This window comes from Plectropomus leopardus, chromosome 9, assembly GCF_008729295.1.
Source record: "Plectropomus leopardus isolate mb chromosome 9, YSFRI_Pleo_2.0, whole genome shotgun sequence".
Taxonomy (NCBI): Eukaryota; Metazoa; Chordata; class Actinopteri; order Perciformes; family Serranidae; genus Plectropomus; species Plectropomus leopardus.
This window is the reverse complement of record NC_056471.1, coordinates 25020411-25046327: the sequence shown is the minus strand read 5'-3', so window position 1 is coordinate 25046327 and position 25917 is coordinate 25020411. Positions and strand designations below refer to the sequence as shown.

Genomic DNA, 25917 nt, shown 5'->3' with positions numbered 1-25917 from the left:
TTGTTGTGAGCAGTTCAGTGAGCAGGAACCATTTTCTTTTTACCTTCTATACCTGCCAAACGTATCACAGCCCAGAAGGAAGCGTGCATCTACTACTAGCTTACCTAGCACCACTTAGCTAGCTACATGTAAAGCTTAGCCAAGGGGGATGCTGTTAATGTTTACATCTGAGGCTTTCACGAGCCTCTTATAGATGAGTAAATGCATGTTTCTTCATTTGGCGAATGTAGTTCAGCTCCTTATCCCAATATCTTGCAAATTACGGCCCCTTAACAGCTAGGTTACCTTTAGCAAAAGATTCATAGTTGGCTGTTCACTGTCACCTAAATGAGTACTAAATGAGTTACATGGGTTAGATTTAGAAAAAAAAATTAGGGCTAGGAGTTGTCATGTCACACGCCTAATATTAAGTTACACACTTAACATAATGTGACCATGTTCCTTAAAATAACTGAAAGTGTACCTGTTTTTGCACATGACACAAACAGTGGTTTCCTAAGGTAAAGTCCTGTGTTTGTTTGACCCATCCAACAGCCCAAACTGCCTCTTAATATGAACGTATGCTCTTTATACTGCTTCCTTCTTTACTCCCTGTAAGCATATTCATCACATTATTGCATACTTCATGATTATGTGGGTTACATTTGGATTCTGGTGCATTACATTTGTAAGTATATGTAAACCCTACATTTCTAAAGCCGGTATCTCCAACATTTGGCAACTCACACTAAAACAATCTTGACAGACAAAAAGCACCAAAGGTAAGAGGAAAAAAAATATTTTTGATGGGAGTTCAACTGTCCCTTTAAACAACAAGGTGTTTAATAGCATAATTCATTTAAAAATGATCTTAAAAAGAAAAATTGCTGTGAAAATGTCATAAATTATTATGCAATAAAATGTATGTTTCTATCCTTGCTTGTATTTTTAGTGATCAGGGGAATCTGCGACGACTACGACCTTGACTTTGACGCTTTCTATGCCTGCATTGGTTTATGGAACAGTCTGTTCCTCATCCTCGGAGGCTTATTCAATGTCAGCCTGTTTATGAAGCTCTTCAAACGGTGAATACACCACACTTGTTACTATGACACATCGCAGACAGAAGACCCGTACTGGTACTTGTAATATACGTAACTAACGGTGTGGCCATGCACTGAGGTGAGGGCACTGATAAGAGAGGACGTTTCTGTTATGGCTTCCTCTTTTCAGCCATAATTATTAATTTTGTGCACTCTCACTGTCTGGGCCATCATTTGGCCTTGAACGGACTGCCATGTCTGTGTCTTTATAAAAAGCACTGTTTTGATAAAACATGAATGATCATGCCGTGCTTTTTTGCATCTTTATCTCCCAGCTCGACAGAAGAAGTTATTGCGCTGTTCATCTCCATAGCGTTTGTCGGGGATGCAGTGAAAGGCACCATCAAAAGTAAGTCAAGCCAAGGTCAGACTCCATTAAACATGTTTTGAATGTTTCTGCAGCAGAGCTATCGCTCCACTCTGTAGGGAGATGTCTAAACGTCCCTCATATCGTTTGTTGTAGGTAATGTAGCTCAGCAAATATACATATTCATCATCAGTCTTTAGAGAAAAAGGAAGCATGAAATCAAACAGGCCCCCTGTGTGCTGTGGAAAAACAGACAACCCATAATGTAAATATAATGCAGTCTTTCACAGCTTCTGTTTGTCTTTTTCATAACGGTTTGTCACAGGATGGGAAATAAATGGATGAGCATATGATGGATTCTTTGGAGCTTTTTTCTTTTGTCTTTAAGCCTCGGGCAAGTTTCTTTTATAGACTACATCAAAAAGCTTAAAAACAGTACACTGCCGGATCGTGCTTGAAAGCCTGAAAATAAACTGATAGTTAATCCATAAAATGGGAATCATACTGATAAAGTGGTACAACATTTATGAGGATGCTCACTGTAGGCCTAATGTGGGTTGGATGTGGGTCTACAGTAAAGTGCATTTTATTTCATATTCTCTACATCAGTTTTTTTCTTTCTGTGATCTGTACTGTTCTATTTTAGGACTTTGTTCCCCTTTGTACAGCAGCATGTTGTTGCCACATGACAAAAAATATCTGCTTAGTTTCTTATTGTAACAAGTCTTTTTTAATTGTTTTGCAAGATCCTCTTCACGTAATAAAAAAACAAATATTTTAAAGGAACATTTCTTGTTTAAGAATGCCAATGGTTTAACATTAACTGGTTAACCACTGAGAATATTGTGATTGGTTACACGTCAATTTATCAGGCGATTTCGTTAACTCTCATTTTACTGCACTGCACACCAAACGGGTCTAGTGGGAGCTAGTTAGCGGCGCTGCTCATTCAGTGATTTCCTTTAGTAATGCCATCCCAACCAAACAGCACTGCTGCGGAAACATCGTCAATTCTCTGGTAGTGTGGCTAAATTGTAAACCACAAACCCCCTTTAGCACTGTTAGACCTGTTATCACCGTTTGCACAGTTAGCAGTATCAACACAGCAAGTGAGGCTAACAAAGCATTTTTGTAGTGGCCAACTTGTGGTGCTGAAATTTCCGTCATGTGATGCCACTGGACCCAAAATGGCTGTTTCCCATAGACTTGAATAAATATCAAAATTTGATCTATTCAGTTCGACAAGAGAGATTAAAGAATTTTATCCCTGTTCAAGTTAGAGAAGCGCTAAACTGGATGTCAGCAAGTGAGCCGAGCTGCACCCAGCCATGAAGTTTCATGTTGCGGAAATTAAACATTTTTGGCATCAAGCCAAAAAATAACAAAATAAAAGTCAAGACAATTACATCACAATTGTTAGGCATTAAAATTTACTCTCCTCTAAATAGATAGCTCTTTGAAATGTGGCGCTACAGCTCACTGAGTCAACAGAGCAGCTTGTATTTTCTCTCAAAAATTTACGGGTTTGTTTCAGGTTAATGGGCGTTGGGCAACTGAAGGCAAAATCAACCGAAACTGACATCCCTATTCTTGTTATAACAAAAGGATATATCACTTCATGTTGTCATATCACAAAAATGTCTCCCCATCCCACAAAATAAACAAGAATTATTACTGACAACATGGAAAAGATCCAGTAAAATCAAGAGAGTAGTGGCAGTAAGAGCCTGGCACCTACAAATCAGGATTCATTTGTGAATTTGCTTAAATAGCAAAATAACATGCGCACAGGTGGAATTGCGACACTTTCCTCCACTGAGTTTATAATTTACACTGCAACAACAGGTATAATTTAAATAAAAAAGATTGCCCATACATGGGAAGGATCTTGTTAAAACAAAAAAAGTCTCTCTTTATAACAAGAAACTTTCTTCTTTGCCCAAAACTTCCTAGTTTTTCACCACTTCTACCACGGGCCCATACTGGCGACCACAAACAGCACGGTGGTGCTTCAGCAGATTAAAGAGATTCTAGAGAAGGCGAACAACCAGACGGGAAACATGCTCGAGTATCATAACGAGACCGCGCCGCTGATGGGACACGCAGAGGAACACATGTCAGTCTTCCTGCCCGAGTCTCTGGTGGTGACCACAAGGGAAAGACCCATCCTCTGTCTGCTGCTCATGCTGGGGACTCTGTGGCTGGGCTACGCCCTCTACCTCATCAAGAGGAGGTACGTTACCTCATTGGAACATTTGGACAAATTATATACTGATAGTAGTAAGAAAACCCTACATACCACTATATATAAATACCTTGTTATAACTGAGAGTCCTGGATGTAAGTATTTTAGTAAAAACAACAGAATTAGTATTCCTTTAAAGTATTCCTTTAAATGCTCCTTGCATGTTGATGTATCGGTTATTATAATCCAGTTGTATAACATTCATCAATATAATTCTAGTATAACAGTCTAGTATAGAATTTAGGCACAATTTTGAATGCAGGACATACACATGTACTGGGGTATACTTTTTAGTATTTTATATTGTACCTAAAATAAAGAGGGAACATTTTACATACTAGGAGTTGGGCAGAAGGTTAAAAATCATCATCAATGTATTTTATCCTTCAGGTGTGATTATGTAACACATGAGGTTTATAAATGTATGTATTTCAACTTCTGGCTCCTGGGATGTTATATTTTTTTCCCCAGTCAGACTTTCACGACTTGGTAAGGCTTATTTTTCAAGCTACATAAGAAACTACTGTAAACACAGCTGTAAACCTTGTAGAATTTATTACATCAGAGTTGCAAAATGTTAAAATATGCGGCGCTTCTTTCACCCCTTACAGCCCGTATCTGAATGACAAAATCAGAGAGGTGGTGTCTGACTGCGCTCTGCCGATCTCTGTGGTGATATTCTCCTTCATTGGCTCCTACCTCTTCCTTGACATACAGCGTGAGTACAGATCTCTCAAATAAAAGAAGTGATAGAAGAGCACCCCTGAGACTTAAAGTCACAACCTTGGCAGAGAACACCTTTCACTGTTCATAAATCCAAAGTTGGAGGCGGAATAAAGGGAAATATTTGCTTTCAGTAAGCTTTTAACCCAGTGTGGGCTCTGAATCAGTGGGGGTCAAAGACTCTGGGCGGAACGTTAAAGCTATAAAACTCGCTGGAAAGTTCACAATTCAAGCTTTTCTTTTATTGTTAAAGGGATACTTTGGATTTTTTTGAAGTGGTACTGTATAGTGGGGTTGTACTTATCCATATCCAACTGTCTACCGTATGTTTTACATAGCAGGTTTGCCCATGTTTAAAAAACTTGCATACTGCTGCTAATTTTGGTGGAAAAGAGATTTATATACTGTCTATGGATAAGTAGCCCCATACAACCCAATTTCAAAAACTCTTAACTATCCCTTTAATTTTGTCGTTGTTAATTGGCAATTGTATTAAAACTCTGGCTGAGACGTTCATCTTATGCTCTCATTAGTTCCTGTGTTCAGTGTCCACGATGGCCCTGTCTTCAACTTCCCTCCATTTGATAAGCTGTCAGGACTGAACACGCTGAGCGCAGTCGGACTGGGTTTCCTCCTCGCTTTGCTCATCTTTATCGACCAGAACATCGTCATCTCACTCACGCACGTACCAGAACACAAGTAAGACCCTGATTTTGTGTTTAATTTCCGAGCCATGAAAAGAAGTCTAATCTTTTCTGTATTTTCTTCACTATAAAAAAGGTTACATTGTAGTGCTGCAGTCTCTCATTGACAAACCACTTAACACTTGTGTGCGTGTGTGTGTGAACGTCTGTACCAGGTTGCTAAAAGGCACAGCGTTCCACTGGGACTTAATGCTGACTGGCTTCATCAACATCCTCATGTCCTGTCTGGGGTTGCCATGGATGCACGCTGCCTTCCCACATTCCTCCCTGCACGCCCGTCAGCTGGCCAAAGTGGAACAGCACGTAGAGAACGGACACCTCTACACGACGTGAGTGAAGTTAAAACAAGGACAGAAACCAAGCGGTGCTTTGAAACACATCCAGACTGAGAACACCAGCTTGTCTAAAGCCTTTTAACCATCTGTAGGATTTAAAACGGCGTTGTTGGCTCATACACTGACAAAAATAACTTAAAAGTTATTTAGTGAAGTAAACATATAAAGCTATATAGAAGTTTTTGATGTTTTTGTTTTACTCATCTCAAAACTACAGTAATTGTAGAATATTTAAAGAATTATTTCACTCCTGGAAAGACAGTCTTTTCATAAAACTGGCATGTCTATACAGTGTGAAGATACAAGTGCTTCTGAAATTGGTGCTGCATGACCATAAAAACAGTAAGCTAAAATATGTCTCTAAAAGCATTTTAGGCGAGAAATATGCAACTCAGTACCAGAATTTTGGTTAACATTTGATCAGCGCCACTTAGTTTTATTGTTTGATTGGAGTTTTGTCTGAGTTTAAGAAAGAGAGACTATGCAGGAAAAGTATGGAGCCTACTTCCTGTTCACAAACTCTCGCTATTATGTTTCTGAAAAACATTTGAGGTCAGAAACAGGCAGTGCAGTAACATTATCTTGGTTTATATTTGATCAGTGGTAGTTGTAGTTCAAGCAACAAACCCGAGGGCCACTGAAACTCAGTGTCAGGGAGATCTTGGCGTTGTTAAGATGAAGGTAGGTCCACCAGTTTATTGACACGTACATTGTTCTGATACAGAGCCAGTCGAAAATTGGAAAAGTATCCTTTTAAATGGGCTTTAACTCTGAAAACAATGTAATTTTAAAAATTGTTTTGATGATTATTTTTGTGTTATTAATCATTAAATTGGTTTATAATTCAAATTGTCACTTTCCTTTAAGATTTGAGGTAAATCTTTGCAATTTAACTAAATATAAACCTCGTCAATAATTCCTCGATGGCAGTGGTTCCCTACCTGAAGTCATGACCTCCATGGGGTCCGAAGATACTTTCCATCCTTTTTTCTCTTGTGAAATACTGGAACCTTTTTACCTACAAATCATTCAAATAAAACAGTATAAGAAAGACAAGTCACTTTTTGGCACTCAATAATATTTACATTTAGACCATAATGTGGGATAAGAGGTTATAAATAGTCATTGCTTCATTTTATGGGATCACAAAAAGGTTGTAAACCATTGCTCTGCAGAAATTAAGATAAATATATGAATGAGTTTCTAAGGATATTTAAAGTGCTTTTCTCGGTCTGTGTGTCAAACAGAATTGTCAGTGTGAAGGAGACACGTCTGACCTCGCTGGCAGCTAACATCCTGATCGGCCTGTCTGCGTTCATGCTGCCCATTCCCCTGCAGTGGATCCCCAAGCCCGTCCTCTACGGCCTCTTCCTCTACATCGCAGCCACTTCGCTTGATGGGAACCAGATGGTGGACCGCATGGCCCTGCTGCTGAAGGAACAGGTGAGCAGGAAGGACGCTGTGCTTTGATTGGTTGATCTGTTTGTCTTTCCTGTTTATCCATTAAACTTTACACAGTGGCAGCCAAATAGCACCAAGTGGTAAAACAAAAAAAAGTGTATCCAGATATGCAGTGAGTGGAGAAAGTTAAAAAGTTACAGAAACTTTGCTGCTACCAGGATTAAAAAAAACCTCTGCTGAGTGTCTTAAGTGAGACAGCAAAAGACAAATTCTTCTTGTTATATGATGAGTTGCCACGTTATAACAAAATACTTCCAAATAATAAGCCAGTTCCCAACATACCAACAACCAGGTTCTTACAAGAAAAAAGCTTATTTCTACAAAGCCCAGACTCTAGAAGCAAACGTTGGCATTGTTTGTTTCTGCAAATCACAAATACTTTACTCTTGTATGTTTGATATTTTTCACATCAACGTTTGCAAAGTGATATAATGTACAAGCTGACTTTGTCATCAGCATGTCACCAACAGTTAGTTTTCAGTTCAAAAGAGGAGCCGAATGCTGTATAGCAGGAGGATTTAACAAAAAAAGACGTGAGATTTAAGCCTTTGAAACCTAAGCAAACTGGCTTGAATAAAAACAAACAAAAAACACAGAAAGAAGACAATGACAAAAATTTGCAAGAAATTAGTACAAGAAATAAGTACAAGAAAATTACCTAAAAATAATAAAAAAAAAATAATACTAAGAAAAGAAAGTTTAAAAAGAACATGTAAGTTACCTGAAAAGTGCTTAAAATTGAAACATAACTTTAAATATTTAATTATGATAGGCAGGGAAACCAAACCAGAGAATGACACCATAAACACAGACAACCTGAGACACGACAAAGAGAAAGACAGAGGTATATATACTCAGAAAACTTACACCGGAGCACGACGCAGCTGGGGCAGGCAGGCACCGGCAGGAGGAGGGGAACAGGTGTGCAGGGAAGGACTAACGAGACTGATACAAGGCAGGTGTGTCAGAAAACAGGCAGGAAACAGACAAAAGTAGGAAGTAACACAAGACATGACACATGAGGGCCGTGACCTTCAGAATAAAACAGGAAACAAACTATACACAAAACTGCCAGCCTGCCAATGCGCAGACCACAGACAAATGACAAATCAACAAATCCAAAAACAGATGTGTTTTAGCGAGTCGGGATGCATGACACTAGATTTTTTGCCAATATCCGACATCAATATACCCACTTTTTTCCCCACCTGATTTTAGTGATCACTGAGTCTCTTCTTTGGTGGAATTAACATATTATTCACACTCTTATAATGATGGCCCACCAGCAGCTGGAGACATGAAACACAACGCTTTTCATTGTACATAATATTCATTAATTGTGCAAAATAAGAAAATTACTCAGACTTAGGGTTGATGTTTTGTACATGTTCACTTTGACAATAAACAAAAAGTGTGATATCGGCAGTAATCAGCATGTTGTCCAATACTGATATTTCATGCTGATATCGACGACATGCTGAATTATCGTGCATCCCAATCAGTGAGTCTTTGCTGTGTTTCCGACTGCTTTTATGCATCACTTTTTCTTACAGCAGCTTTAAAGATCTGAAAAGTGGTTATTTTTGGCCAAGACATCATCAATTTTCCAGCAGGGATTGTACCCCCAAACCAAGTATTTTAAGCCAAAACATAATGTTTTAATTATAACTAAGTGTTTTTTGTGCCTAAACCTAACTACATGTTAACCACAGTGTTCTTCCACATACTAATGTAATATTTCAATAGTTTGTAGAAATGTTTAACGCCAACATATTTTCTGGGAACTCGGTTACAAGTCTGTCTGACAAGAACTGTTTTTGTTTTAACAAAAGAGATTCAGATAGCAAAATAACAACAAAGTTTAATAATAAAACAAGATAAGGTGATATGTAAAGGCGGGACTGACCTAATTTTTATTTTGGTGCTGCATCCAGACACCTATTTAAACTGTTGGACCCTGAGCAGAGTGGTGTGATTTCTTCTTTGGAATCATGGGAAAAAAGCAACTTGGCAAGACCTGTCCCACACATTGCAAGATTTTGTATATTTAGATTTTTTTTAGGTAAAAATATACACAATAATCACCATTATTATATTATTATTTTAACTTTTCTTTTCATTTTCTTTCTTTTTCCCCCTTTTTCAAACTTATTTTCAGGAATTATTTTTGTAACTTTTACAAATTTCTTGAAATGTTTTGGGTCAGTTCTTCTTTAGTTGTTTTTTTTTTTAAGCCAAATTGCTTAGGTTTCAGAGGGTTAACGAGAAACATTTCTCATAAGCACAAGAATAATTTGAATGACAAAATATACCATATTAACACAAAAAATGTCTTTTTTATGATGTTGTATAATCAGCATAGCATCAACAGCATAGTGGCAGCAATGTACTGCCGTACAAATCGTTTGAGGAAAAAGGAAAATTAACATGCGTGCAGGAAATTTGACACACAGCTTTTCACTGAGATTGTCATCTATGCTGTAGCAACAGGTACAAATATCTGGCCTCATTCATCAGTATCTTCCCATTTTTGTTTCCTTAAGTTGTTCAAAAGGAAGGTCTACATCCGATTCATGATGTGCTCTTTAACCCCAGAATTGTTTGCCCCTTTGTTCTTATAATGATGAATCTTATTGTCCCTGAAGTGAGTGTCAGTTCATCCTGATTAGCACAGGTAAACACCCCGCAAATCCCCATAAAAAGGCACAAGACTGCAGGGCCGTGTGCAACCACAGAAACTGAAAAAGATCAAGAAAGGTTATGAGAATTAACACCCAAATCATGGTCTGAAGAGGGATGGAGCACCGGACTCCAAACAGCACAAAAAGTTTGCTCTTTCTTGTGATTCTGTTCTTGACTTAGTAGAAACCAAAAAAGAACGCTCGGTGAATGAGGCCCAGTTCCTTTATAACTGTAATGTGTATTTTTTGTGTATCTACTTGTACATTTTACTTACATCACTGTCTCTCTGTCTAGACCTCTTATCCTCCCACTCACTACATTCGCCGCGTGCCTCAGAGGAAGGTCCACTACTTCACAGGGGTTCAGATGATCCAGCTGATCATCCTGTGTGCATTTGGGATGTATCCGCTGCCCTACATGAAGATGGTCTTCCCTCTTCTGATGATCCTGCTGGTGCCTATCAGGTAAGACGACCCAGGCCAACAGGGGGCAGAGTGGGACCGCAGAAACCGACACAATGCTACAACATCTGTATGGTGGCGACATTAAGAGCCATGCCGAGCTATTGTAAAGGGGAACTCCACTGATTTTACACGAGTTTACTGGTCTTATTTAGTGTAGATAAAGAACTAAGAGAACTGTGAATTTTCCATAAAATCATAAAAATCCTAGAAATCTGCTAAATTTACTAAAATAGAAACACCCTAAAATACAAGATATGTCCAGAAATCCTAGAAATGTGCTAAAATCTGACAAAGTACCAAAATATGAGATATGTGCTAAAATCCTAGAAACATTCTAAAATGAAAGAAATGTCCTAAAATCTGTAAAATGCTCTAAAATCCCCTCAAAAGTCATAAAATCCTAGAAATGTGCTAAAATCATAGAAACATGTATCGGGCTGCTGCAACTGGCCCCTGGCCTCTCATTTTGCAAAACTGAAAGGAAAGTTGAGTATCCCTGCTTTAAATGCTATCTTCAGATGACACATGTAAGTGTACAGTACCTCTCTGTGTGTTGTATCTCAGGACCAGCCTGCTTCCCAGAATAATTGATGCCAAGTACCTGGACATCATGGACGCCCAGCACATGTAGAGCAAAAGAGCACACGTGATGAAAGGATTGTCTTTCTCCAGCTGGAAGGAAACAGACTGAGAACTTGATGATTGTGTTAATAACTCAACAAAATGCATTTGGACTGCAGGATTTGGATGCGTCCGGTGACCAGACGAATTTTGCCCCTCACTCTCACTGTTTATCACACATCTACCATCAGTATAGCTGATAATTTAACATCTAACATTCCTGCATCTTCATTCTGTTTCACTTCTTTTTTCACACACATCTGCCCTGAACTGAGTAAATGTCAGACATTTTTGTGATATTTAATTTCGCTTAATTTAGGCATCTTGTCGTTTGATAGAGAGCTGCTTGGTCTGCTTGTGTTAAAAGTGTGGATGAGGGGATTTCAGGGTTTTTCTCAATCATTTAACAAGTTGAGAGCAGATCTGTCACTGATGAAAATATGCAGAGTGAAGTTGTCACCTCACATTAATCAGTCATACTGAAGTCAGGTGTCACAAGAAAGGTGTTCTAGTTGTTTAGATGTTAAAAAAAAATGCTATTTTTATTCTGCAGAGAAGCATAATGTGATAAAGTATGTTAGGATAAAGCTAATTTGTACTGTGCATTGTAAAGTTTGGATTAAATCAAACTGTTGTTACACAATTAAAGACCTTTAAAGGAACTGAATGGACATTTTTTATTATAGTGGCCCTCCTTGATATTAAAGGCACTTAACATGTGCCACCTGTCACTGATACAGTGGGTAAGAGGAGAGCAGCTTCTCAATCACACACAGCATCAGCACATCCTCACTGAGCTGAGGGGGGCTGTATGACTGTTAAATCCCTCCAATAGATGGCAGTAGAAGCTCATCTTCAGGTTGGTTTGAGTTCAGACTTGAGTGATGATAGACGTGTGCTCACTAGTTCTTACAGAAAAAGATGAGGCAGACACATATCATCCGGTATAATAAACTGAGAAGATGATGTGGATAGATATCTCAAAACTGACCGCTTTTGGATGTTCTGTTGCAAGGGCGTTGGACTTGTTTTAATATTGGGAGACACACATATGAAATTTTGAGCTTGAAACATTTAAATTTCCTGTATTTTGGTGATTTCCATGCACCAATTTTTGCCTTGTCTGCATCCGTGTTATGGTGTAAGTGTATTTAATTTTGTCCAAATAAAAGTTATCTGCTATGGTCATTCTTTTATTGGCACATTTTCTAAATATTGAGGCTGATGTGTCCCCTACACCCAGTGCAGCACCTAACATATTTGACACCCACAGGCAACCATTATATTATTTCATTATTATTCATTATTATATTATCTATAATATTTATTGTAAGTATCACTAACAAGAACAATGGCTAATGAGAAATCAACACAGATAAACAAGTTATTTAACAATAATAATTATAAATAACAAACAATAAAAGAAATATATGTGCAATACAGTATGTTGCTTTTCATTCTCTCTTACCTAAATGCTCTCCAGTTACACTCCACCATTCCCGCTTCCCCTCTGCCCATAGGAAGATCCTCCACTGCCTGCACCCCTCCCAAAATCTACACCAATGTTTTGTTGCGTTATTTAGTTTCATCTGCTGCTTCCTGTAAATCCGCATCTTAAACCAAAAAAACCTCACCTGATGCTCTAATTTTAAATGCTTGTTACTGGCTTTGATGTGCTCAAAAATTGTTGTTCCCCCATTACTGCACCAAATGCTCCATCATGAATGTTTTTTTCAGTGTGCTATGTGTCTGTATAACTGCCTGGAGGGAAAAACACCCAACTGTTTGTTTGAGGCCTCGCACAAACAAAAGGAAGCTCTTTTACACGTTATGTTACAATGAATTGGTGAACAGACAGACAACATCTGAAACTATAATTGTGAATATAGCAGGAGAAAAGAGTTTGTTCTAATTCAAATTCAATGATTTCGGGTGAAATTGCTCAAAGAAAAGCCTGTCTTTGAATGAACCCGTCCTGGAAGGCACTGTGTGAATAGCCCACATGGATCTTTTTCTGGATTTATAATGATAAGAAAATCACTAGTTTGATCAGAGCATGTCTGCCCTCATCGTTTCGCAGCATCTTTGGTTCCCATTCTGGGCTTGATTACTGTCTGCACTGTTTTTAGTCCGTTCAGAAACTGACTCATGTAAATGACTAAAAACCCATCTTGTGTATTCACGTTTAATACCCTGCACAGAAAAGTCGAGGGAAATGTAAGAATTTATTTCACATGATTGTACAAAATCAAGAGGAGGCAAAAAAGGAAGCCAGAGGGTTTTGAGGTTAAAAGTCGACCCTGATGACCTTCCTGTGTAGCCCTTTAGTCCAGTTCTGACAGTACGCTGAGCCGACTGTGGGCTCGAGTAGAAAAATACAACCAACCTCATTACTCCGCTGAGATTGGGACTTTTGGCTGAATCCCATGTGTAAAAAAAAAAAGGAGAGTGAGCGGTGACGAGTCTGTCACCATAGAGATACATCCACCTCTTGGTCACCATAGAGATGCAGCCAATTAATTTGTGATCACAAAAAAACTGTATATTTATCTCTGTGACGCCTACACAGAACACCCTTCCTGATCTGAAATCTGCAGTGAATCATTTGCACTCTTGTCTTTGCAACTGGAATCCAGCGTCTCCATCAGCTGTGAGTTCAACCAAACATTTCTTGTGTGTCCTCCATGTACCTGTGTTGCAGCTGCTACCTGTTGTCTCTTCCACGTCCAAGAAGCGTCACCTAGCAGAGTCCTATGTGCTCTTGATGCCCTGGAAGCCGCAGAAGCTCCAGCGTTTCTCCAGACTGGCTCCGACACCGGTCAGTTCCTGTCTGAAGGTGCAGGGCAGGCGAGAGAGAAGGGCCTCCACCTCACTGGTGTTAATCTGCAGAAACACACACAGAACAAAGAGCAGAGGGTTAAACCTTTTTAAGACAGAGGTCACACTGTAGAGCTGCTAATAAGTCCCTTCTTTATGCCCCCTTTGCCTTTTTACACAGAACCAAACAACGTCATCCCACTCCAGTGTGTGATTATAATGACAGGCATGATGTCTAACACAACAGCGTCTGCCTCTTGTGAGACATATAACATAAATGTTCGAGTTCAAGTTTATTTTTCACATGCTTTAAAAAGCACAGTGTCCACTCAATGCAACCCTAAAAAAAGCATATGATTAAAAAAAACAAAACAGTATCAGTATATAATAAAACATTAAAAATCCACAGCATCTACAGTCATTAAGTGCTTCTGTTCAGTAGTCTGACCACCTGGGGGTAAAAACCGCAAAAAGGGAGAGAGGGGCTCGTAGCATGTCGCCTTCTGTTGGCGCCATCTTGTCTTTTCTCAATAAGAAAGCCTTAAAGGCAAGACCACGCTGTGCCCTCATAACGCCATCGTACCTTATGTACAGAACTTCGAGGCGACATAACGGTGCAATATTTCTGCTTTGAGGGCCTTTAGATGCCACACAATACTACCTTCACACACAGATTAATAAAGACAATCTCACACATATTCACCTCCACTACTACCACCTCTGCTATTGATTTTCATCATGCTCACACTCACTGCTCACACCGTCACTTACACCACATTAATAGGGTGAGCATGAAGACGATATGAGCTACATGACAGGATTTATGCTAGCTAGCACTGACGAAAAGAAGAATCAGAATCAGACAGGTTAAGATGAGAGACAGAAATCCACTTTACGAGCTGCTGTGGACAACCCACTGCGTCTTGCATTAATAACTAGGTTGTTGGAGCCCTGTGCTGATGTCAGGATGCATTAAGGTCCATCATGAAGATAGCACTGGTGTATCATTACAGACAACGGAGCTGTGTGAGTGTGGAGCCTGTAGATAAGCAGAGAGGATTGGGCCTGTTGTTGGACTGTCCGGCCAGTCGTATTGACAAAACTCTGTGGACTGCTTAATGTGCAGAGTCAGTGTTGAAACAACAGATACACAGGTAAACAGATTTCACCAAAATCTCCAACACGCAACACTATCATGTATGAATCATGCCAAAAATACACAAAACACACATGTACACCCACTAATACATGTTACATGCTGAAAGCAGTTTGACATTTTGGGAAATAACCTGAAGAGATCGATTTCACTAATACAGGTTAGAGAAATATGAAGTTTGAGCCAGCTAAGCTCAGAAGAAAGGTCGGAAACAGTTGGAAAAGTTAGATTGGCTGCGTCTATTGTTTTTCAGACAGACTACAGCAGACTGCCTGACACTTACAGCTGCTAACCAGCTCGCACCCCATGGATGTTCCCCGTTGTTCCTCCTTTTGCGCCGCTCAGAGACTACAAAGCCGGAGGGTTTGAGAGCTGTTCTGGCAGAAAGTCAGGACGGTTTACTCTGGCTGAAATGGAGTTGCTACAGCCACTGAAGGTTTGTCTCTGTGAAATTTGACAGCTACAAGAGGTTGGAATATAGTGATATGGGTAGCTGAAGGGAGACTTTGCCGATTTTCAACTAGCTCTGTGGCATTTCTGTGTGTGCAGATGAAAAGATTTTGGTCTTTGCTAACGGACGTGCTTGAAGCTCCACGTACTGACGACGCAGCACGGCATTCGCCGGCAAAAGTACAGCAGACCTCTGCCAACGGATGAGCGGGGTGCTATAGGTGCTTGAGGCAGCCAAACGCTGATCATCATCTGCCAGCGACTGTTAGTAAAACCAGATAAACAAAGGGGAGGCATACACATGTAAACAAGTCACATAAAGACATAAAAGAGATAGAGGAGAATCAAAACCCAATATTCTATCTCTGAAGCCTCCAGCAGACTTGCTTACTCTCTGCAACATCGATCTTACAACATCAGGTTGGATGTATGCAGAATGTGCGATGACATCTACTGAATCTCAGGCTAAAATTTATGTCCATCAATGTCAACTTGCAAAATCAAAACATCCTCAGCGTGTGTCATCCATCTATACCGCTGTAGTGGTAAAAGCAAAATGTAAACAAACAAATCGAGCCCTCGCCTCAGTGGCATTTATGAGTGTCAGAAAAAGCTTGAAGAAGAAGAGGAGGAGGAGAATGTGGACGCGGTCATGGCTGAGGAAAAGAGGCCAACTTGGTACGCCAGTTTTTCAACGAGAGCTTGGAGGAAGTATTAGCATCTACTAGCATTTAGCAGAGTGGCGCTGATCAGTGCGTCATTTTATGTTGCATTTCTGTTGGTTGGTTAGTAGACGCAGGTCGTACCAGCAGTCGCACTGTCAGAATTTTATTCCAGGCTGTCTTTGGCCGCACAGCTGTGACAACAGCCATCCTCACTGTGCGACCTAGGACCACCTTCATTGAGCCACGACCAAAGATATTGCCACCTCTCTGTCACAATGGTTATCTTTCATCTGAGACAGCCCAAAATCAAACAGTGTATATCCAATTTTAGGAGAGGGATGAGAGGGGACAGAGTTCCTTAGTGTGTTTTGGAAAGGGTGATGTTCCAAGCCACTGATGAACTCGAGCAGTGCCATTTTGCAGAGCACCGTAAAATGCTTCTTTAAGCCTGAGCCCCACTTGCTGTGTACCACAGCAGTAGGTTGGCAGCCCACATTTGTCATGCAGACAGGCATAGTGGGCATAGTTTAATCTAAAGTGGGTTTAAAAAATGCAGCCCGGAGAAAACAAAAACAATCTGCCTACTAGAACTTTTAAACTCTCTAATTACCTTTCGAGTGGCACTGATCTTCTCATCTGTCTCTCAACAATAAGCATATTTCCAAAATGTTAAGCTATTCTTGAAGACCTACATGTTCTGCTCCTCCTAATGTGGTGGAGAATTAGCTGCACTCTTTTTTAAGTATGTACTATATACATTTAAGACCTATAACTCAGATAATAATCCCCAACATTTTTATATAAACACAAATCTTCTGAAGTGCTGAAATGATTAGTAGTTGAAAACGGCTGATAACTGATTAAACAGTAATCTAGCAATAGGCTAAAGATGAGGGTTTCATTGTCTTTTTCAAATTTCGAGTGTGTTGCACCTCTAACCACACCCAACAGTGATGTCACAGTGTACCGAATGTCCTAGAGTACATCTCTACATCACTGCAGCAAAGTGAGAAATGAAGCCACTGAATCATAGTTTTCACCTCTGAGGATCTGCTGCGTTCTATCTGTTTTATATGATTGTAATAAAAATACCTTCATGTTTTGGACTGTTGGTCGACAAAAAAGTTACATTCTAAAGACTCCATTTTAATCAGTTAAACAAAAAGTTATAGACAGATTACTACACTCTGTTACGGACTGAGAAAAAGTAATCAATCTATGTGTTTTACATCACATCAGTTTGTTTGTATAAGTTATGAGAAGGCAGGAGACCAATCAGATCCAACAGAATGACGCTGACTGTTTTCAATCTTGTGCTTCGTTGGTTGAATGCCTAGTGAAAAACCAATTATCTTTATTAGAGGTAAATCAGAGAAATAAAAACACTTTAACAGCATTATATCAACTGGATGTTGTCATTTTGAAGGTGCCGGTCAGATGCAGCGAGAATGAGCAGCAGGAGATAATAAGAGCACATTGAGAAATCAAGAACTTGGAGGGATGGTGACGACAAAGCTGCGCTCAGTTATAAACCAGGAATCAGCTCAAACGTGCTGCCTTGTTCACAGAAATCAGGCTGACTAACAGTCTAAACTGGCAGAGGCAGGCAGCAGCAGACGGACGCAGAACATGAATATATTCATCAATAAGTTGTGCAACTGGGGATGTGTGATAAAATTAGAAAGTGATAATGGCAACAGACAGAAAGAGAGAGGCATTGGTGGAGCGAAGAAAAAGTTTCTATACATTGAGGCTCTTGCTATTAACGAGGCAGGAGCAGCTGAGCCCTAAAAGGTCGAGAAAGGTGCTTCGTCCTGCATCCGGAGAAAAAACCTGGAGGGATAAACCAGATAAACAACTGTGAGTTTACTCAGCTGCTCACATTCAGTGATGTGGTTGAATCAGAGAGCTCCCAGAACAACTGTGTAACTAACACAAAGAGACAGTTTATGTCACCAAATTATCTGTATTTTTAACTACTTCATAGTGCACCAGCAGTAAATGTGGTCACATGTTCTCAGACCCAATTCACTAAACAAGACAGCTTGGTCAGTGGCTCTACACTTCAAACAATGCTGCTCAAAGTACTAGCATCTGTTTTGGCAGCCTGTTCTCATTTCAAAATGATCAAATACTACAGCTTTGTCAGTGATTTCAGCATAAAACACCACCGTAAAATACCACCATAAAACACAGAAGGCCACCAGGCATTGTCAGTTTGTAACAAGCCCGGACAAAACCTTTTACCATGTTTTGACACTGGATGGCACCTGGCGCAGCAGTATGTTACACTGCTGGATGGCGTCATGTTGAAACGCTGCCAGCAGTGACGTAATATAAGGAGCACACGGGTGCTAATAGGGCGGGTTGGAGGGAGGAGTGGTGGGTCCAACAAACCCAGGACTTTCACCTGGAAGCCCAGCATTTGCTTCCCATATGAATGTAGAGCCAAACCATTAAGTTTTTTTCTAAACATAACCACATGTTTTTGTTGCCTAATCTTAACTATGTGCTCGTGTTGACATCTCGCTGTTAATGGCAGCAGTCTCACAAAGGGGCAATGAGTGACGACTTGAGATGAGATCATGATGGTTTTGGACACTCACGAAATGACAACAGTCTGGTGTGATTTTTACATGAAATTAGAAATTGTCTGGTCCTTTATTTTATCCTGAATTGTTTTTCTTTTGCCCCATGCATATGTCGAAATGTAGCTCAAAATAATATATTATTTTGTAATTTGTAACTAAAATAATAAAATTGTAAAATATGACTTGTGTTTCAATTTCCCCTGCAAAAAAAATAAGTTTTACTATTAATGTTTTGGGTGTAAATCCATATAGGAAATAAAATGAATTAAGTGAAAAAATACAGAATACAGTCAGAATAGCACTGGGCCATATTGCATAATTTTCTGGTGGAAAAAAAATGGGTGGATGCAGAATAGGCTCAGATAAATGTTGGTCCTTAGTGTCCATGAAAAAAAGGAATACTACTGACAAAAATAAGCCATAAAAAACTTGCCACAAAAAAATGCTGACATTGCGTCTGCAAACCATGAAGCTGTCAGATTTGAATATTTCAAATGTAGCATATCAGTGTTCTCAAAGTGGCAGAGAATACACGCTAAACTGGAGGTAGACGGGATGGTGGATGGTGTGTCACCTAAGCGAGGCGCCTGCCAAGCTGCACAGTTCGAGATCAGCAAACAACAAAACCAGGTGTGATTTAGTGAGTCACCGCAACATTTTTTGCAGCTTTTAAGCGCCAAATGTGGGTGTTTTTTATTGACCTATTTCTGTTTTTCCAGCAGAGATAGTGACACGAAAAGACATTGTTTTTACAGACTTGCTGTCTGTGCCCCCACTATGGGGTGTTTTAAGCCAAAATATGATCATTCTCTAACCATAAAAGTTTTAGTGCCTAATTCTTATCACATGTAAACCACAGCGTTTCAAAGTTTCAATGTATTGGCTACATAAGAAGGTGCTATTGTAATGTATTTGGGTGTGCAGAAACTTACAACGCTCACATTTTTTTTTGGCAGCTGGGTTTATTTACAAGTCTGTATGATAAAATGTTTTTTGCTTACTAAAACATGTTGAGTTTGAAATAGTTTGCAAAAAACAATTTTCTGGGGACTGGGTTTCTAAAAAGGAGATTGTGTCTGCAGTGGGAGGAAGTCCAGACGAAAAAAGGGTATTTGGAATTTATTTGTAATGAATGAGAATGAGAAAGCTACCGACAAAAAGCCACTTTAGCCATTTGCATGCATTTTTGAAACAGTCTCTCAGCACCTCAGTCTCTTGTCTGCATCATGATCATTAGGTACAAATAACACTTGTGGAACATCAGTCAAGCTTTATTACGCACTGCACAACTAATCTGTTAAAAACTAATTAAAGGTAATTGAGGATAGACTACTAATTAAACCTAAATACACCTCTGTATTTCTAGCCTAAATCCTTTTTGTTTGCATTGTACTTACAGTTATATGATAGTGAAGCAGTGCAGCTTCAAAGTGATGTGTCTGTTCACCAGCCTTTGCTCCTAACTAAAGGGTTAAAAAATCTCAGAGTAACTGATGGCTCTCGCCTGCACTTCAGGCTTGTTTGTGTGCCAGGAGACTAAAATGGCACAGCAGGACCCTGGCATACAGCAGGCCCATATGTCAGCCCTGCAGGGAAATTTAATCTGTGTCACTATGTCTAGCTAGGATACAGTGTGTGTGTGTGTGTGTGTGTGTGTGTGTGTGTGTGTGTGTGTGTGTGTGTGTGTGTGTGTGTGTGTGTGTTTGTGTGTGTGTGTGTGTGTGTGTGTGTGTATGTCCGTTACCTTGGTGTCCAAACGCTGCAGGTAGGAACAGATGTACTCGATGCTGGCTCCAAACGGGTGGACGTGCAGGAAGGTTGAAATGATCCCTAAGGTAGAACAAATAGGTCACGTAGACATGTTAATTAAAATGTCAAGAGGCAAAGGCATACCGTGTCACAGAGCTCCAGCCTTTCAGATTCTGGCGCCTCTCAAACAGGGCTTCAAATCACAGCTGAATACTCAAGAAATCAGTTTGCATAATTCTTCCTCCCCTTGCCTGACTGACTGATAAACAAGCAAGAATGCATCAAGTGGCTTTTGTCAGACTCCCAGTACTGTTAAGAGCCTCTTGTATATCATGGCTCCAGATTAGAGGGAGTGTTTGATGACGGCTTTGATGCCGTTATCGCTCATCAAAGCCATGTGCTACTGAAAGTCTCCACAAACTCAAACCAAACCATCTGCTCTCGACTCTCTGATAGGGCCAGGAGAGATAATCCCCCACCTCTGCTTGTCATTAGAGCTCCACGAGCCCAATAAAGACACCAAAACTTCTAAGAAACCAGCTAAGATTTGGGTAGAGGGTCTCCAGATGATCTGACCTCAATGTCTGAATCTCTGTCAACTCCACTGGCAAAACAGTTCAGACTTTCATGACTGTACATAACTGATCAGATGTGGGAACAAATCTTGCACGTTTTGGTTCAAGTGTATACGGTGGCCCTGAAGGTCAAGACATAACCACAGCTCACAAAACACACGACATCATTGTGTTTTGTGAAATGTTGTGTTTTCTACAATGTTGTTTTTTGTAAGGTTGTGTTTTCTGAAATGTTATGTTTTGACCCTGAGGGCAGCTGTAAGTGTCTCTCTGTTTGTCTTGAAAACGACAAAGAGGAATATAAAAGAAAAACATACCAAAAAAAGACTGTTATGGGTTATTTGGCATGACCTGCATTATGCCAGTCACAAATCATATTATGTCGTTGGGTTGTCTCAGAGAGTGATATTGAAAATTGCAGCAAAGACTGCACCAAGACCTATGCAATTACTGCAACAATAGCCTGTAATATCTTAAAGAGTCACTGAATTGCTCCCTTACAAGTCTGCTCTGTGCTGAAGGTTTCAGGTTTCTTTGCCACTGTGGTGTCAAAGTCTGTTCCCCCGTCTGTATGTTTCCTGTATTAGACAGTGTTTGGCTTTTGTATTAGTGATGTAACTAATCTAGCTTGCCTGGAGTACGTTTGAATCACAGGTTTCAGGGAAATGCGCACACATCAACCCTTCAGAGTAGAAATGTGAAAAAACACACCTCTCAAGGAACAAACTTTGCACAGATGCAACTCAGTATAGTCAAGGTCAGACATTTTAGGGGACATAAAAGAAAAAACTTTTTGAGTGGAGGTGGACTTTAAGTTGTGTGTCTTCAGGCAAAAAAAAAGTTACATTAAAATGAAATGGAAATCTCCTACCTGGCAGTATACAGAAGGTGTTAAAGGAACATCCAAATGTAACTGAACAGTTATGATGTATCTATCTATATATATATATATATATATATATAGACAGAGAGAGAGAGAGAGAGAATATAGACAGAGATAGATAGAGAGAGAGAGATTTAGATTTATATATATATAGAGAGATTTAGATTTATATATATATATATATATTTATATTGCCAACATTTTAGAGAGTTTGGTTGGTGCCCAGGCAAAAATGTTTTGGCAGGGTTCAGCTAGGAGAATTTTAACTCTTGATCTAGCTTTGATCCTGTTATTTTTCTAAAATTGTGTAATTGTGTACAAATGATGGCCAAATCTACAAAAATAAAACCCAAGTCATTATAAAAAAGAATTATACTTTAACACTGTATATAAATCTGAATGATGTTTTCAGAAGCACAATAAATGTTTTTCTTTAATGGAAAAGCACAATTTGTCCTGGAGAGGCCATTTGCAGCTGAACAGCAAACAAAAATGCTTTTATCTTGTATAGTTTTTGCTTCCCATTTCAACAAAGGTAATAGTTCAAAGATTACACAACTGTGTTCATCTACATTCACTGTGTGGAGGGAGAGAAAAGGCAAAGAGATTCATCCCTGTCTTTTCTGATGAAACATTTTCCTTCAGGAGCCGAGTGTCCCTTTTTTTACCCGTGGTGCTCATTTCAACTCAGCATCAAACAAGACATCAAGAGGAGTGATTCTGACATAAGAAGGTGCCAGGTTCTTTAACTGCGACCCACCTCTGCCTGAGCAAACAGCCACACTGGGCCTGAACAGAGGACAAGCACCACTGACTGCCTAACTAGCTGCTATGAGACAGTAGACGTAGGTATTCCTGGCATTGGAAGAATGGTACTGGACCTAAACGGACTGACGCAGTCAGTGCTACTATCTGGTAAACTCAAGCACAATTTGCATTTTCTTTTCACTCACCAACAAGATGCAGCGAGTTTTATCTTTCATGCTTTGAGCCAACGGATGTCCTTGACAATTAACATGTGAAAATGCAGCGTGCCGGAAAACAAGCAGCAAAATAGGACGAGGCTTTGTTTACTTCTATAAATAATGTAGTTTATTACACACGAGGGAGATAGATGTTGGCCATAGTTCCCATTATCATAAAGTCACATTGCGTTATGTAATCTAATGAGTAAAGTGGTCTTTTTCTCTCTTCATATCTTCCTCCGCGCTCGCTCTAATGGCTGTGTAATTATGCATAGTTATTACGTCAAAGCGGCTGAGGCAAATCAGGAAAATCCAACAGCAGTAGTGGTGCATTGGTAGTGAATGTTGTGGTAATGTTATAAAAGGGATGAACATTAAGAAAAGAGGAACATATAAAATAATGCAATCCAATTCAAATGCTAAGTGGAACATAATCCTTTTATGAAACTAATAATAATAATGATTTCTGCTGCGGCCATCATTTTTGAAGCAACTATTTTTGGCATTGTGGTTTGATTTCTTTATATTAGCAGGTGTTACACTTATTTTATGTTTGCCTCAATCTTCAACCCTAATTCAAATACATGTACAAGAACAATTAATAACATCAGATTGCCAACATCATACAGAACACAATAAAATACAAAAAGCAAAGCTTGCTCAAACTGAATGAATAAAAGAAACCTTGGATAGATGCATCAGCTACATGCTTAAAATGTTAAGATAAATGTTTGTGCATACATACAAATTTCCTCTATGATGAGAAAATTGTATATTGCTGTATTGTAAATGCAGTGATGCCATGGAGATGGACATTTAAACAGCGTACCGACTAGCAGGGCGTCCCTCTCAGAGTGAACAGGACCGAGACGATTCTTGTCTGGATGACCTTCCCTGTCCTGACTGCAGGACACCACCGATGATGCCGTTACATCCTGGGGAAGACAGAGATCACAAAACACTGTTGAAAGAGCCACAATTAAACACTGATGCTACTGAAAAATCTACACAGGGCTCTGGGTAGCAACAGTCTCGCATTTATGGGTGTACATCCATTTATATCACAATGCAAATGGCACAGAAATGTTTTAATAAGCAACGCAAGGAGTTTTGCACTGTAAGGAAAATGCAAAAATAGAAAATAAACACCAAATAATCTACATAAAAAAGAAGGACAAGACAATGAGCACAAGATGAAGGAGCAAACAAATGAAGCCAGCAGCAGAAGCTCTGACAAAGGGGGCAAAACAACACAAGAGAGAGAAAGTGCTAACGATGCTAATGATCAAGCTGTTGTTTACTGTGAGCCAGATACACAGAAGTGAGGACAGAAGAGGAAATTTGGATCTGTGTGTGTGTGTGTGTGTGTGTCAGGAAAAGACTGATGATGAGTGAAATTTCTAAAATAATGATCGTGGCAATGAAAGGTGGCTTCCTCTCCAGAGTCTCATCTAATCAGGACGCAGTCTTCAGGTTAATGTGAGAGTGAAAGTATGTGTTTGAGTGTGCACTTTCATGCTATATGTGCTCTGTGTGCTTCTTTTTCTAACCCAGTTATGTGCGGGTGATTAAGTCAGTCCCTGCGAAGATTGGCCTGTATTGATATGTCATGTCAGTGTAGGAGTTAAAGGCGAGGGGAGGAGGTGAAATAAGTAAAAAATAAAAGGGGAAGACAAATATTTAGAGTGGAGTACTGAGAGCTGAGATTTCTCTCCCACTTTCACTGACTTGATTAGCACTCTCTTCGCTCCCTCTGTCATCTTGCTTTAACGTCTCCAGCTAGAGTCAATTAGAAAAATGAGAGGAAACGTCAATGAGAAACAAGTCACCCACTAATGCAATCAGACACACCGAAACTCACTCTCCATCCCTCCCTCATACACTGACACATTCACATAAACACGAGCGGCAGCAGCAGCATGAATAAGGCCGACTGTCAGAGAGAGCTTTCCTCTTCAAGTTTTGGAGACAAAGTCAGATAAAGAAAGTCAAATAGTTGAGTAAATGGCATCCAAAAATAGCAAACAAAATAATTGGCCCTCTGCTTTGTTGTGCTGGTTGGAAAGTCGCTGGTGTATTTTATGAAAGTTAAGAATGCCTGCTAAATACATTTGAATCGAAACACGCCGTTTCAGATGACACACTGTTTAAATGATTAAAGTCTCTTTCATGGCTGAAGGCGGTAATAACATGACAACAGAGCCAACAGGTGTATGATGAAAGATGACATTTTTAAAGGGGATTAAAGGAGGCTATAGGACAGAGATGATAACTGCATTATTAAGCACATATACAGCATTAGGAAATAATGTGTGAACACACACAGTGAATGAATATGTAATCGACCATCCAATGTAAACACTGAACTGAACTGTCTGGTTGTGTGAGATGAGCTGATGCCTCGTACAATGTGCTGGTATAATGTACAGTATGTCTCAGTATATGTTTGTATGTTAATGTATTTCTTCCCTGAATGCATGCCAAGATAGGAAAGCCCTGAGAGGCAAGTGAGAAAAAAATCCCAGTGATTCATTTTCTGAATCTGATCTAAATCATTTTTTTCTCCTGTTTTTATGACATTAAAAACAGGTGAAAAAAGGTTTTTTTGCCATGATAATTTTTTCTATGTCTGTCCATGTCTGTCCAGACTCACATGTAGCAATGACAACTGATGATGTTTCAAATATGGAAGTTGCTGCAAAGAAACTTAAAATTCTAAAACTTGGATGTTTCACACACATCTTCCCCCCCGCAGCAGAGAGGATCTACACACACAGCACAGTTTCAAGGTGGAATCCCAAGATTACTGTCACCAACTTAGATATTGAATAAATGTGTCATTCACTACGTTTAGTAATGGTCAGAAAAGTGAGGTGCAGAACAGTTGCCCTTTTGACCTTTTGGGTATAATATGTCACCACTTCATCATTTTATCCTATTCGACATTTGTGTTAAATTTTGTCATAATTGGGGTATGAATTCTTGAGTTAAAAAACATGTTTTATGAGGTCACAGTGGCCTTGACCTTAGACGACCAAATTCTAATCACTGAATCATTGAGTCCAAGTAAACGTGTCAAATCTGAGGACAAAACACGCTCGAGGGGCTTGACAAGTGGGGTTCCTACAAAACTACCAATCAATACATACAGTTGCTTAACATTAATCAAAAACAATTTTAAAATTGTTCAAATACAAACACAGCAGAGAAAACAATTAAGATCAGACTTAGAAAATAAATCAAGTTTTCTTGTCTCATTTGCCTCTCAGGGCTTCTGTAGAAAAGGAGAGGAAGCATTGAATAAAAAGTCGGAGGACAGAGCTAGATAAACAGACGGTTCCACTAAAGAAATCCACACATGTACGGAGAGACGATTGATTGAATCCAGTTCAGTCACCAGAAGAAAATGCAGGCATTGTATGTTTCTACAAACCATGCATAC

At 39.5% G+C, this 25917-nt stretch overlaps 2 protein-coding genes across 3 annotated transcripts in view; one reads left to right on the top strand and one right to left on the bottom strand.

The window, feature by feature from the left end:
• LOC121947958 (sodium bicarbonate transporter-like protein 11) overlaps positions 1–11812 on the top strand; it is a 33651-nt gene extending 21839 nt beyond the window's left edge. For both annotated transcript variants that reach the window (XM_042493165.1, XM_042493166.1), the window contains exons 12-20: positions 932–1064; positions 1358–1431; positions 3343–3622; positions 4246–4352; positions 4891–5056; positions 5217–5390; positions 6644–6839; positions 9834–10003; positions 10568–11812. In XM_042493165.1, the coding sequence (XP_042349099.1) occupies positions 932–1064; positions 1358–1431; positions 3343–3622; positions 4246–4352; positions 4891–5056; positions 5217–5390; positions 6644–6839; positions 9834–10003; positions 10568–10634 (1367 nt within the window). In that variant the 3' untranslated portion in view covers positions 10635–11812. The remainder of the gene's footprint in view (positions 1–931; positions 1065–1357; positions 1432–3342; positions 3623–4245; positions 4353–4890; positions 5057–5216; positions 5391–6643; positions 6840–9833; positions 10004–10567) is intronic.
• A 1028-nt stretch (positions 11813–12840) lies between these two features.
• Positions 12841–25917, bottom strand: part of LOC121948060 (ecto-NOX disulfide-thiol exchanger 2-like) — a 218132-nt gene continuing 205055 nt past the window's right edge. Inside the window, exons 12-14 of the mRNA XM_042493314.1 lie at positions 23305–23410; positions 20048–20133; positions 12841–13507 (exon numbers count right to left, since the gene is read on the bottom strand). Of these exons, the coding sequence (XP_042349248.1) occupies positions 13376–13507; positions 20048–20133; positions 23305–23410 (324 nt within the window). The 3' untranslated portion in view covers positions 12841–13375. The remainder of the gene's footprint in view (positions 13508–20047; positions 20134–23304; positions 23411–25917) is intronic.